The sequence below is a fragment of the Cydia strobilella genome, chromosome 13 (genome assembly GCF_947568885.1).
Source record: "Cydia strobilella chromosome 13, ilCydStro3.1, whole genome shotgun sequence".
Lineage (NCBI taxonomy): Eukaryota > Metazoa > Arthropoda > Insecta > Lepidoptera > Tortricidae > Cydia > Cydia strobilella.
This window is the reverse complement of record NC_086053.1, coordinates 4,113,497-4,127,346: the sequence shown is the minus strand read 5'-3', so window position 1 is coordinate 4,127,346 and position 13,850 is coordinate 4,113,497. Positions and strand designations below refer to the sequence as shown.

Below are 13,850 nucleotides of genomic sequence, written 5' to 3'. Positions count from 1 at the left end.
GGTTTTAGCTTTAGCCAACACAAAATTACAGGACGTTGAAAATGGCCTGAGTGGCTTCGAGAAAAGGAGTACGGCCGTGCCTCTTTGTTTTGCTCCACTTGGCGGGGGTACCGTGCCCCCAGATACGTATTTCAGTACTAACGAAACTGCAAAGCCGCATACTTATTCTGACTAAGGTGTAATTTGTGAAGTTAGGGCTTGTACAGTAAACCACTTATTTCAGAAGCTAAAACAGATATTAACGCAGCATTAGACTCATTGAATGATGACATGGAAGAAATAGCCGGAAAAAAGCTATTTGCTGTTATTACTGAGAACAAAAAGGATTTTGATAAGCATTGTAAGAAAACGAAGATCAACGTTTGATTTTGTTTATTGGTTGTTGCTTTTATTAGTAATATTTTTATAATCATTTATTACCTTATCTTTAAATATCACAGTTGTTTCTTTGTTTATATTTTCTTATATCTACATTTTGTAATCATAAAATATATTTTCAAAGAATTTGTTTCTAATTTTAGTTAAAATATTTTTCTTTCATCTGTGTCGACCATTTATGGTCAAAACTTTTCACCTTTACAAATTCAACTAAATTTTAGTTACTTCTTCCCTAAATTTCTGAACCAGCTAAACCCACTCCTTCCTTTATCACTATCGATGCTGCTGACGATCCAGTCAGTGTATCTCGATACCCTGGTGTAGATCCCGGGCATCTTGGCGCGCGCGCAGCCACTGCCGGTTGAGACCACGCCTACTACCATGGCATGGGTTTGGTCTTTGATCATTAGTGGGCCGCCACTGTCCGCCTGTAGAAACATGACGTTAATAAATATATTTTTAAGAAACCGGAAAAACAGATATTTTAAACAGAAAAAAGTCACGTCATTCATCACCACCACTATCCATACTAATATTATAAATACGAAAGTCTGTCTGTCTGTCTGTTACCTCTTCACGCTTAAACCGCTGAACCAATTTAGTTGAAATTTGGTATACAGATAGTTTGAGTCCCGGGGAAGGACATAGGATACTTTTTATCCCAGAACTCACCCCTCAAGGGGGTGAAAAGGGGGATGGAAATTTGTATGGGGAATCAATAACCGCTGAACCGATTTAGATGAAACTTGGTATGGGGATAGTTTGAGCTGTGGGAAAGGATATAGAATAACTTTTATCCCCGAAATTATCCCTCATGGGTGTAAAAAATGGGGTAGAAATGTATAGTGTGGACCAATTTGGGGGTGAAAAAAGGATGGTTTAAAAAGGAGATTTGTTTAAGAATTAAGGTACCCAAATTACTAATTTCACGCAGACGAAGTTGCGGGCAAAAGCTAGTTTTAAATAAGTTCTACTGCTAGATAAGAAGTTTTGGCTGGGAATAACAGTATGTTAGTGGTGACACAAAAAATGGAACTAGGAAAAAACAAGGCAATCGATACAAGCCGTTGACTTGAGTTTAGATCATCATTACTGGTAATGAACTTAATAAGGCATGTCTTCTCTGATTGCAAAAAAGTTTTAAATTTAATAATGTTCCCAAGCTAGCCCAATGAGCAGTGGGGAAAGATTGAATCACAAGTGAATTGGAGTCGTTATATTCTAATTATAGACATACTAGCTTTTGCCCGCGACTTCATCTGCGTGGACTTAGTAACCGCAGCTAGAGTAAGAATAGCGCCTGGATAAAGTCTAATGGCAATGATTGAATTTGAGGATTTGCTTAATTGCTTACACAAATTATCTCATTTGCACCCCGCTTTTGACCCGCTTTGTCAAGTTTTTTTATCTCGAAAATCATCCCTAAAGAGGACTTTAGGGATGATTTTCGGGATAAAAAAACTATCCTATATCCTTCTCCGGGTCTCAAACTATATTTATGCCAAATTTCAACTAAATCGGTTAAGTGGTTTAAGCGTGAAGAGGTCACATACACAGACAGACAGACAGACTTTCGCATTTAGTTAAGTACTAGCTTTAGCCCGCGACTTCGTCTGCGTGGACTTAGTAACCGCAGCTAGAGTAAGAATAGCGCCTGGAAAAAATTTCATAGCAATCTAAATTTGAGCATATTATGCACACAAATTAGCAGGCACTTCGTTAATTATCTCAATTCCACCCCGCTTTTTACTTTCTTAAGGGATGATTTTCGGGATAAAAACTATCCTATGTCCTTCTCAGGGACTCAACCTATCTCTATGCCAAATTTTATCTAAATCGATTCAGCGGTTTAAGCGTGAAGAAGGAACACACAGACAGAAAGACAGACAGACTTTCGCATTTATAATATTAGTATGGATGGATAAGTATGGATTATAACTCTTATAAATGTATTTACCCAGCAAGAATCCCGGCCTCCGTCCTCATAGCCCGCGCACATCTGACTGGCGATGACGTTGACTTTCTTTCCTTGGCTCTGGTACCATTGGTTGCATTCCTCGTTGGTGACCACTATGACGTCGGTTTTTTGGAGGATGTTTGGTCGTGAGCCTGAAAAGAGCAACGTTTTGTTATGTTACATAATGTTTATGTACACGTCTCGCACGCACGTTCACGTCCAAAGACGCGAAGAAGACCATCCAGTAAAACTGGCCTTGAACCTGCCTATAACCCAGCCACGCGGCCATGGAAGACCACCCGCCACTTGGCTGACGACGGTCGAAAGAGACCTTAAAGAAGCTTAAATTGATACAAACGCCGCACGCAATCGTGCTCAGTGGAGGATGCGGACGAGGAGGGCCGACCCCAAGTAAATGGGACTACCGGTCTAGGGGAAAGAAGAAGAAGAAGACATAATGTTTATGTAATTATTCAAAAAGTCATTGTGAGTGATTATTTGAACAGAAGGTAGTAGTAGTAGTAGTAAACACTTTATTGCACAAAACAAGTACATAACACAGAGAGAATACAGTAAATGTGTACAAAGGCGAACGTATCCCCTTTAGTAAGACTTTTCTTTGATCCTGGGTCTTTACTAAAGAAAAATATCTAGACTTAATTTTATACCGTTCGCCAATTTGTTCCAGAAATATATTTTTAGATTGCCACTTAAAATTAGTCTCTCTCAGTCTATTTACCAGAAGTATACTAAAGGGGCCCACTGACTATCAGTCTGCTGGACGATATCGGCCTGTCAGTTGTTCGGAACTGTCAAATATTTGTTCTAACTGACGGGCCGATATCGTCCGGCGGACTGATAGTCAGTGGGCCCCTTAAGAATAATTGTGTACAGCGCCATCTATCGGCAAATTGGTTAACTAATTTGCGCGACCTGTAGGTATGTTATGTTTTCAGGGATAATTCTTTATCATGTGAACCAATTGCAACAATTTTTATCTTATTTGAAAACGAGTGTTTTAGTGTAATCTCATAAGAATTTCAAGATTTGTAAGTTTTTTGATAATTAAAAAAAGTTATCAAGATAGAGGTGTGTTCTGAACGACTGTAACTGTTGTTATATTTTCCTTTCCGTCTATCTTCGTTAGTGAACCCCAACCCAACAACCGTAGCAACAACACCACTGAAGTCCGCAGCCTCCGGCTGTAGAAAGCAGGTGGGCCTTATTTTTCTGAACTACTGTAACTGTTGTTATATTTACCTTTCCGTCTTTCTTCGTTTGTGAACCCCAAACCAACAACCGTAGTAACAGCACCGCTGAAGTCCACAGCCTCCGGCTGTAGAAGTCAGGTGGGCCTTATTTTTTTGAACCACTGTAACTGCCGTAATATTTACCTTTCCCTCTATCTTCATTAGTGAATCCCCAACCAGCAACGGTAGCTATGGCACCGCTGAAGTCCTGGGCCTCCGGCTGTGGAAGGCAGGCGGGCCTTAAGTCACTGGACCATTGAAGCTGCTGGATTGTTTTAAGGAGAGCTACGTCGTTGGATTTGCCGTTGCATCTGAAAAGTTACAAAGGTGGGCCATACATTTATAGTGTTAGATTCAGGCACGGATCTAAAACAGATACTTAAAACGGATTGTTTACGATTTTAGCGCGAAGAAAATCTCAATGGTGTTAATAAATTTCATTGGTAGTTCTCTTATTGAAATCGCAATTAATGATGACTTACACTAGAACGGTCCGGGTCCGGACTGAAGCGTCCGACACTTCGTTTTCTATAGAAATCATAACATGATCACCGTCAAATCATTTTTTTTGTATTTAAAAGTAGGTATAATAATTATTTGAAAAATGAATTCCTCGACCCTAAATTTTAACTTAATTATTTTTTTCTTTTTAATTTTATAACTTGCCCAAAAAATGATATATAACTTGCCCTAGTTACTAAGAACAGGAAGAAGTATAGAATATAATAGATGGACCTGGGGAGCCGACCCTTTCACCCCTGAGGCGGGACCATTTCGTGGTAAACTATATACTTTTTGTTTTAAATAGGTATACTTTTTAGGGTTCCGTACCTCAAAAGGAAAAAAAACGGAACCCTTATAGGATCACTCGTGCGTCTGTCTGTCTGTCCGTCTGTCACAGCCTATTTTCTCCGAAACTACTGGACCAATTAAGTTGAAATTTGGTACACATATGTAAGTTTGTGACCCAAAGATGGATAAGTAACGTAAACAAATTAATTTTACCCACGGGGGCCACTTTTGGGGCGTAAATGAGAAAATTAATAAATAATTTTTGTCAAACTATATCGTGTTACATATGAAATGATAGTGCTCATTATGAGAATCTCAAATATATATTTTTTTATAATTTTAAGATAAATCGTTTAGAAGTTATTCTAGAAAATAGGCAAAGATGACCATCCCCCCCCTCTTTATCTCCGAAACTACTCGGTCAAAAATTTTGAAAAAAATACACAAAATAGATTTTACCTATAGATCACCGGAAAACCTATTAGAAATGTGCTGTCAAGCGTGAGTCGGACTTAATTACTTAGTTTTTGATCCGACCCCTATGGGTTTTTTAAAGACATTTCACATAAAAAATACATTGTTTAAATTGTGTAATGTACGGAACCCTTGGAACACGAGTCCGACTCGCACTTGGCCGGTTTTTTTGTGTAATACGTTTGTATGAAATGTAGTTTGCCATTAATAAATGAAATTAAATTAATATTTTTGGAATAATCTTATGACTTAATTTTAAGTACTTTAGTATTTTTCAAGCGCTTTGTTTCAGTATTTTATATAATCAATAATTTATTATTCATTAATGGTTTAATTCCGTCGCGACACCCACCCGACGTAATCCAGGAGATGGATTCTAATTTAACAAATTATATGGTTTTGATACGACTTTGACAATCGTCTTGGTGATTTGCTCGCATCTCACGCACGACTTTACTTCATTCCGTATACACCAATCAGCGGAGCGGTCTTCAAGGTCCAATCAAAACAAGATCAAGCCTGTATTAAACAGTTAAATGTTAATCGGGCTCCTGATTAAATACGAGTCTAAAACATTAGGAAATTAAATATAAAATTAAACCTTCACAAAGTCAAAGGGCAAAGCAAAAATCGCATTAAATGACTAAAACATTTGCCAAATGATTGTTCTATGTCTTCGCGGGGCTTTTCTTTGTCTGCGACAAAAGATCAATCCATTAAAGACATCCCGTCTAACAACAGCGCAGTGCATGGAAGCGTTCGATTGAGTTTGTGGGACATTCAATATTTTATTTATTTTGTCAATAATTCCCAGCGCCTTTTATATAAATACCTCACGTGGGCAGAGGGCTGGCAGTTACCTCGACCAGAAAAAATGATCATATTCTCAAACAATAAGTATACACACGTAATTTCAGAATACCGATGTATTACAAAGCAATCGATTAATCAAATTTCCATTTGTTATAGAACATAATTAATCTTGTGATTCCCTTACCTTCATTTCTTAGGCAAGCTTGAAAATCAAAAGTTCCTCAAAATTTACGAGTATATCAGCATGATGATTGTACAAAAGCGAGAATAATTTGGTGTTTGTTTGAGTTCCATTAAGTAGACGAGGTTATTTAAGCTTTATTGCACAAAACATAAAAATAATCTATAAATTGTATATATGTACACAGATGTCAATTACAATGAAAAAATCAACGATGATCATCAACTGGTCAACGTGGGACTCGAACTCACATCCTTGGATTGCCGTTCCAATGCGTTATCAATTGTGCCAGCTGACCATCCATCAATCAACGGAAATTTAGTCATTGCAACTGTGACGACTGTGACTGTGTGTGTGATTGTAATAATGTGGTACGTCCCACAATAAAAAAGTAAAAATATATTACCATATAAATAATGTACAAATGGCGGGCTTAATGCCATTCTCTACCAGTCAACCATCGGGCCAAAGAGAGACATTTAAAAATGGTGCAAGAAGAACGAAGGAATGTATTAAAAGGAAGGAGGTTATAGAATAGGAATTGGCTTGGAAACACTTTATTAAAGAGTTAGGTAAATTATTTTTCACATAACCTATTCGGAAAAGCGCTTTTTCTTCCCTGCAAGCGATGTAAAGAGGGATCAAAGTGGCACTTTTCTGGAATCAATGTACGCCCTCGCCGTAAATATGTCATTTTGCTCTTGTGACACACTACTAATTGTTACTTATGCAGATCTCATGCATGAAAATCTTCTGTATGGGTCTTAGTTATTTTGCAATCTCTAGAAGAGTCAATTTTTGTTATAAATTAATGATGGCCTTATCTCATTTTTAATAACTATAACTTTTTATTATTATTTATTTATTTACTATAATTTGGTATAACGTACCTACGCCAAAGAAGGTCCTGTTCTTAAGCTTGCCTATTTATTTTCAAATTTCATACTTTTATAAGTGTGAATCGGTAAAGTTTTGCGTCCATGTTCGCTAGTACCGTGGATAAAATTGCAAGTTGATGTAAAAAATAATTAAAATAAAAAGTAAAAATAACGATGGGCCTTATTTTGCGCAATACCATATAGGATAATCGCACAATAATCACACTATTATTTTATTTTTAGGAGTAAATCAGTAATTGTCTAGACTAGTTTAGGTAGCAACTACTTGGGCAACTAAATATTAGTCCTAGATTTCTTCTTTTTTTCTATATTTTTTAATATATTATTTTTCTTCTTTTTTCTTTTCTTTCTTTTTCTTTTAGTTTTGATTTTAACCCCTGTTCCAATAGATTTCATTATTATTGCTTTAAGCGTCTGTACCAATACTTACCTGTATTCAGGATGCGGTAGTATCTTGGAGAGCGCCATATTGTGTTCGTTGCTGGTTATGTCCGTGTAGCCGACGACTACCGTCAGCTGTTTGGATTTGTAGAACTCGTGAAATACACTGAAATCAAGAAAGGCCAAGTTTTTTTTGTATTAGGGCCTATGATAGGCTCCTAAGCATCTATGTATAAGGGTTTTATATTTTTATACACTTCTGATAATTAGCTAAGAAGTCGATATTTGGGATGATGACGTTTGATAGCTTAATTTCTGCATGTTAAATATTATGGGGCCCACTGATTATCAGTCCGCCGGACGACATCAGACTGTCAGCTGGAACAAAAATTTGACAGTTCCGAACAACTGATAGGCCGATATCGTCCGGCGGACTGGTAATCAATGGGTCCCTTTAAGGTTACTGCCATACGCGTCGCGTCCAAGACAAAGTAGACTAGATCATGCTGGTGAACTATCCATGCTTCCGACTATACAATAATATTTTTAATTTTTAGCATTAGTTATTATAATTGTAGTTAGTTTTAGTTTTAATATTTATTTTATAACACTTATTATCAAATAAATGAGAAACTATAATAATATAGGTACGACTACTATTATTTACCTGCATACACAATGTCCAGCAGTTAACAACCATCGGTCGCTAAGCACAGTAGCGCCACACTGATGCGCCCCCTGCCTCCAAAGACTGGCCGCCCACGGGAATTCAGCGGGCAAACTATCCGTGCCCCCAACGATACGGCCACGGCGGGCCGTATCGACCCCGCACTCTACGTCGGCCACTGTGGAAGTTAGGACCACATGAAAAAGTACTTTGTTTTGGATTTTTACCAATTAGAAAAAGACGTTATCGGTAAAGGTTTTTGTAAATTACTTTTAGAAGTTGGGTGAACTAATGGTGTCTTTATCACACATTATGGGTCCTTAAACAGTTTCTATTTGTGATGTATTATTTAGTTTTACTTGTAAGTATCTAATTTAAGGTAATTGTGTGTTAAAGAACGTCAAGTCAAAGAGAAGTCAATATTTTTTAGGGTTCCGTACCCAAAGGGTAAAAACGGGACCCTATTACTAAGACTCCGCTGTCCGTCTGTCCGTCTGTCACCAGGCTGTATCTCATGAACCGTGATAGCTAAACACTTGAAATTTTCACAGATGATGTATTTCTGTTGCCGCTATAACAACAAATACTAAAAAGTGCGGTACCCTCGGTGCGCGAGTCCGACTCGCACTTGACTGGTTTTTTAGGATATAGTGTACACAAACAAATCTGTTGTATAGCTCTCTATATAATATTTTTAAGAAAATTATAATGATAATTCAAAATATTTTTTATCATAATATTTGAAGCTTCTAAAATTATAAATAAAACTCACAATTCAAAAAGCATTCTCCAAAATCCAGTACAAATATAGCAAACACTATTAACCGAATCATTGTCACTAACAAAAACTAACACTTAAAATAAATATATAAATAAACTAAAACTAAATAAAAATAAATAAAACAATCAGCGCACGCGCGTGGCAAAGCGTGTGCGCTAACTAAATTTAAATTATATACATATGATTATTTAAAGTCCTGTGATTTGTACTGAAAGGCCCCTCCTTTGCTTGTTCGAAGGCCTGACCCCTATATCTCATCCTAGTGACGCGGAAAAGTAAACATCGATAGTTCTATCGAGATAATAAAATGGTGGGCGAAAGCGGCCGTTGCTAAAGGTGCTCGCGTCAACCAGAGTGATAAACACAGCGGTAATATGATATCTAGTACCACTTGATAAAAAATTAGGCATGTTTGTATTGATAACACTAAGATAAGATGTCAATAAAGTCATACATTAGAACATGACATTGATAATATACAGTTAAGGATGACTCACGTTAGACCGGGCTGGGTCCGGGCCGGAGCTCCCGGCGCTTCGTTTTCTGTGGTAAGCATCACGTGATCACCGGTCATCTGTCATAGAAAAGCAAGCGCCGGAAGCTCCGGCTCGGACCCGGCCCGGTCTAACGTGAGTCATTATATATATTGTATTCATGCCAGAACATAAATGTCACAACGAAATCAGCTTTTCGATGTGAATAAAAACTATTAAACATAAACATTCGAACTATGCATATATGAGATCACAATTAAACTTTTTAAGGGGCCCACTGACTATCAGTCCGCCGGACGATATCGGCCTGTCAGTTGTTCGGAACTGTCAAATTTTTGTTCTAACTGACAGGCCTGTATCGTCCGGCGAACTGATAGTCAGTGGCCCCCTTTAGGCCCGACTATCAGTTTTTATTTGTTCATGATGTCTTTGAATTGAACATGACTTTTATACTTGTCATCATTTTTGTCCAAGCTAATAAGTTAACTGATACAGTTCATAAACACACTACTACATAAAGGTCCTATTATATATGTAGGTTCTTAATCAGAGGCCTTAAATTGCGTGGTATATCGATAAATAACTATCGATACCGACCCGCATCACTAAAACAAATTCATTGTCAGGTTCGCCGCAACCTCGTGATAACGCCTCGCGGAACTAAGTGTCATGATACATAAATAGACCCAACCTATGCAATGCCATGCATGCATGGCTTAAGGACATGGTGTTAGGTATAATACACAAGAAATACTTCTTGTTTAAACAGGCTAGGGGACCTAGCCACGATGACAACCGTTGGTAGAAAACCCCAATGGAAGCTTAAATAATGTATAGAAATAGTAATTTGACATTTATATTTATGTAATTGTTTTTCATGTAATAACAATTAGAAATACATATAAAACTTAAAAAACTAAAACTAAAAATAAATAAAACTAATCTTAAAATAAATACCTAAAAACTAATCCCCTGCGGCACGCGGCATGGTGCCGTAGATGCTGGCAGCATTTCCTCGCTGTATTGCAATGCTTACTCTTTGTGCGAGGAAGCTGCCAGCTCTACGATCACCAGTGACATCTATAATATTTTTGCCAATTGCTTAAATAATTAAGACGCTTAGAAATTGTTACATGATGTTTCGTAGCATCCGTCATCCCGATACACTTTTTCTTTTCATTTGACGTTTGTCGATGTAGCGTAAACCCTCCAGTAAATGAACACTCCCCAGTGAACAAATTCACATTTTTTGTCTAAAATAAGAAATATAGCAATTTCTACCACTTGTCTTATTTTTATTTTTATAAACAACTTTACTATGCAATGGAAACCCGTGATAAATTTATTTTCAACCAGTTTGAATGTGACTGGCGTTTGAAGTTTACGTGTTTCTGGTTTTGAAGTTTTGTATAGAAAAATTTGATCCCAGATAAGAACAGTGTACGTGTGGAGCAACTGTTTATCATATTGGCTAGGCCCCAGGTGCCGAAAGAGCTACCGAAACCGATGTCCCAGGCTCAAAACTGAAAGCTGCAATAAGTGAAGACTATTCCTACGCGTCTGTTAAATCATAGAGTAACTTATACTAAAGCGGTACTGTCATAGTAAATTTTGTAACCCCAGTAAATTCACTGCCATCTGTCGACACACTTTAAAACTAAAAATAAATATTTATAAAAATACGATAAAACGTATTTAAATATGGATAAATGATTTTTTTTATTTGCATTAATTATTTTTATGATTTTGACCCATGTTCTTTCACTGATATGCGTTAAAATTATAAATAACAAACGAAACCGTCAACGCCCTCTATACGAGTGTAGGCCAAAACTAGTGGCGCCCTCTGATCGAGAATCAAATTTTCGTGATTTTCGAGGCACGTTTTTTCCTTAGACTGTATCCATCTATTACGGTGTTATATCTATCTTTGGTTAAATGTACAGTTTTCAGCAGGGTCCAAAATTATAAACTGTAATAGATGTCATATATTAAAGAAAAAGAGACGAAGCCCTCCAGTGGTGAAGGCCGTCGAACCGGCGTCTTTAGCTGTCGCGGCTATTAACGCCATGAACCCCTAGGCCACCTCGCCACGGCGGTAACCCACTGGAGGGATTCGTCACTTTTTATTTTGTAATATCTATTTCAGTTTAAGTCTAATTTATATATGATTATTAAAAAACACACAAATAAAAATATAAAAAAAAAAATATTTTATTTGTGTCCAAAGTTGTATCTAAAAATGCGTCTAACACTTAGGAAATAAGTCGCAGTTTTGGCTCCATGGGCGTATGTACTGCACTTCTAACCTTTTTGAAATGCAGAATACTAAGTCAGTGCATCGTGCACTTGCCCTACTTACGATGCACTTGACCAACAAACAGGCATGGCCTTTGTGAATGGCAGATCGGTATTGTATCGGTGTAAGCATCTTATAAGCTGTAGCATCTCATACCTGGGTCCTTACTCCCAGTCTTTACTCCCACGGGCTGATCCTCCGGATTCTCCAATCGGCTATAATTCCTTAACGCTTTTGCGTTCTCTTTCTGTCTGATTCTCGTCTTCCAAATTACTCCCTGAAACTTTTGATTTAAAATGTTTTACTTTCTGGCTATCATTTCTAAATTCTCCCTAAACTCCTTCTACCCTAATACGGCCCTGACCCGTCCGGTTACTTACCTTGCTGTTTTTCTAATCACTTCATGTTTTTATAATAATTTCGAAGCTAATCGACCTAAAATTCACTATAAATTTTCCATTGACATATTTGTTTCTTTGTTTTGACATTATCCGTCAAACTAATAATTTACTCAAAATTCTTTAGCATGAAGTTTAGGTCGTATAGTTTTCAAGTAGTTTGTTCTAAATTTTATCTAAAAATTGTTACTGGTGAACAAATATTTTCAAATATTTTCAAAATTAATAATAAGGTAAACAATAATTCTAGAAAATGTTATCGCTAGCTATATAAGCGGCCCAGCGGACATCTGAATTCAGTTTGCTTCTAGTTCCCAACAAAGGAACATCAGTTGTAAGGGTCCGTGCGGGGCCAAGCCAGGCCCCGCACCATCAAGAAACCCTCGATCGCGCTCATTAAAAGGTTACCTGTGTTCCTGGCGAAGTCTGGCGCTCTCTGCACGCACCCAAGTCCGGTGGTGCTTTGCAGTTGCTCTAGCGGAGCGCCTCGTCTCCTAGGCGCGCGCTATCGGCGCGCCTCGCCTCAACAGGCGCGTGCTGTCACCGCGCCTCGCCCGCTATCGGCGCGCCTCGCCTCAACAGGCGCGTGTTGTCACTGCGCCTCGCCTCTTTGAAGAGCGTGCTTATCAGCGCGCCTTACCCAGCGCGCCTTACCGTGCGCGCGCTATCAGCGCGCCTTACCCAGCGAGCCTTACCGTGCGCGTGCTACCAGCGCGCCTTACTGTGCGCGTGCTGCCAGCACGCCTCACCTTTGCGCGTGCTATCTGCGCGCCTTACCTTTGCGCGTGCTATCTGCGTGCCTTACTCTTGCGCGTGCTATCTGCGCGCCTTACTGTGCGCGTGCTACCAGCGCGCCTCACCTTGCGCGTGCTATCTGCGCGCCTTACCTTTGCGCGTGCTATCTGCGCGCCTTACTGTGCGCGTGCTACCAGCGCGCCTCACCTTGCGCGTGCTATCAGCGCGCCTATCCGTGTGCGTGCTCCTGCCTTGCACGTGCTATTAGCGCGACTATAAACTTTATTTTATTCTTTTTGTAATTTAAACCATCTGTAGCGTGTCATATTTAGACAATAGCCGTTAAATAAAGAACCTACCCCTGTTATATCTATCTTTCCTTTCTACCTCCTCACTCCCAGCTCCGTTACTCACTCCTCCAATATACGTGGAGGAGGGAGTAACGTGACAGTTTTGGCGCCCAACTTTTAAATTTACCGGCTTTCTTAACCCACTAAATTCTAAATTATAGACAGAATCCGTGTCTTTAAATCTTAAATAACTTTTCGGCCTCTTTCTGTTTAATTTTATATTTCCTTAGTCAATATGGCACGTTTTTTTTTTTAGATTATATTATTATAGCAATCAGACTAGATAGCTAATTTTTTTATCACTTTTATTTCTAATGATGTATTTTTTATAGGTCTTTAACTTTATAATAATTGTACTTCTTTTACTCTGCAGCTCAGCCCGTCCTCCTTCTCCCCTTTTTCCTTCTTCAAGCTCGTTTTCATTCTTCATTAACTGTCATTTTCCATTTCTTTCATTTTGTGTGATTGTGTCATCTGTAAATATTTCTTCATTCTCGGGTGGCTTAATAAGCCAGGTGCCCTTCTTTTTCTTTTCTTCACCCTGCAGAGCGGTAGTCCAACTCTGAAGAAAAAAATAAGCCTTATGGTCAAACACTCTTCTTTTTTACTCTACTGTGGTAGGTCTACCCCTACCACAACCTAGAAGTAGGCTCTACCCCTACTCTCTATTCTCGTCGGCTCTAAACCGACTAGAACTTGTACATAAACTTATCTTCGCGGAGCGGCTGACTACTCCCTTAAAATAAGCCTTAGGTCGTTCATTATTATCTTATTATCTTTTCCAGTGGAGCGGCTGACTACTCCCTTCTATAAAGAAGCCTCAGGTCATAGCGAGGACTTCCTAGGAGTGTGCGTCATAGAGCGTGAACCACATCCCCTTCCTTTGCCAGAGACTTATGAATGCGTGATTATGACAGGCGATGTATGAGTGCAGGGAAGTTCCTCGATCTATTCATCTTCTTCTCCATTATATCACTCATCCTCTCATTCCATTTATTCAT

General features: G+C 38.5%; 1 protein-coding gene across 1 annotated transcript; it reads right to left on the bottom strand.

Moving 5' to 3' along the window:
- Positions 1-599: 599 nt before the first annotated feature.
- On the bottom strand, positions 600-8,877 carry LOC134746867 (trypsin-1-like). The gene is made up of 6 exons (XM_063681441.1): positions 8,565-8,877; positions 7,793-7,970; positions 7,175-7,291; positions 3,730-3,896; positions 2,336-2,487; positions 600-806 (listed from the first exon to the last, which is right to left on the bottom strand). Exons 1-6 carry the CDS (start codon positions 8,623-8,625, stop codon positions 600-602), a joined length of 882 nt encoding a protein of 293 aa, XP_063537511.1. The 5' UTR covers positions 8,626-8,877.
- Between the last annotated feature and the right edge of the window lie 4,973 nt (positions 8,878-13,850).

Excerpts from the sequence above, each read along its gene's own strand:
- LOC134746867 (XM_063681441.1), bottom strand. The coding sequence starts at position 8,625 with ATGATTCGGTTAATAGTGTTTGCTATATTTGTACTGGATTTTGGAGAA. Across the intron at positions 3,897-7,174 it reads CTACCGCATCCTGAATACAG|ATGCAACGGCAAATCCAACG; the intron begins GTAAGTATTGGT and ends GTAACTTTTCAG. Across the intron at positions 2,488-3,729 it reads TAATGAAGATAGAGGGAAAG|GCTCACGACCAAACATCCTC; the intron begins GTAAATATTACG and ends TGCTCTTTTCAG.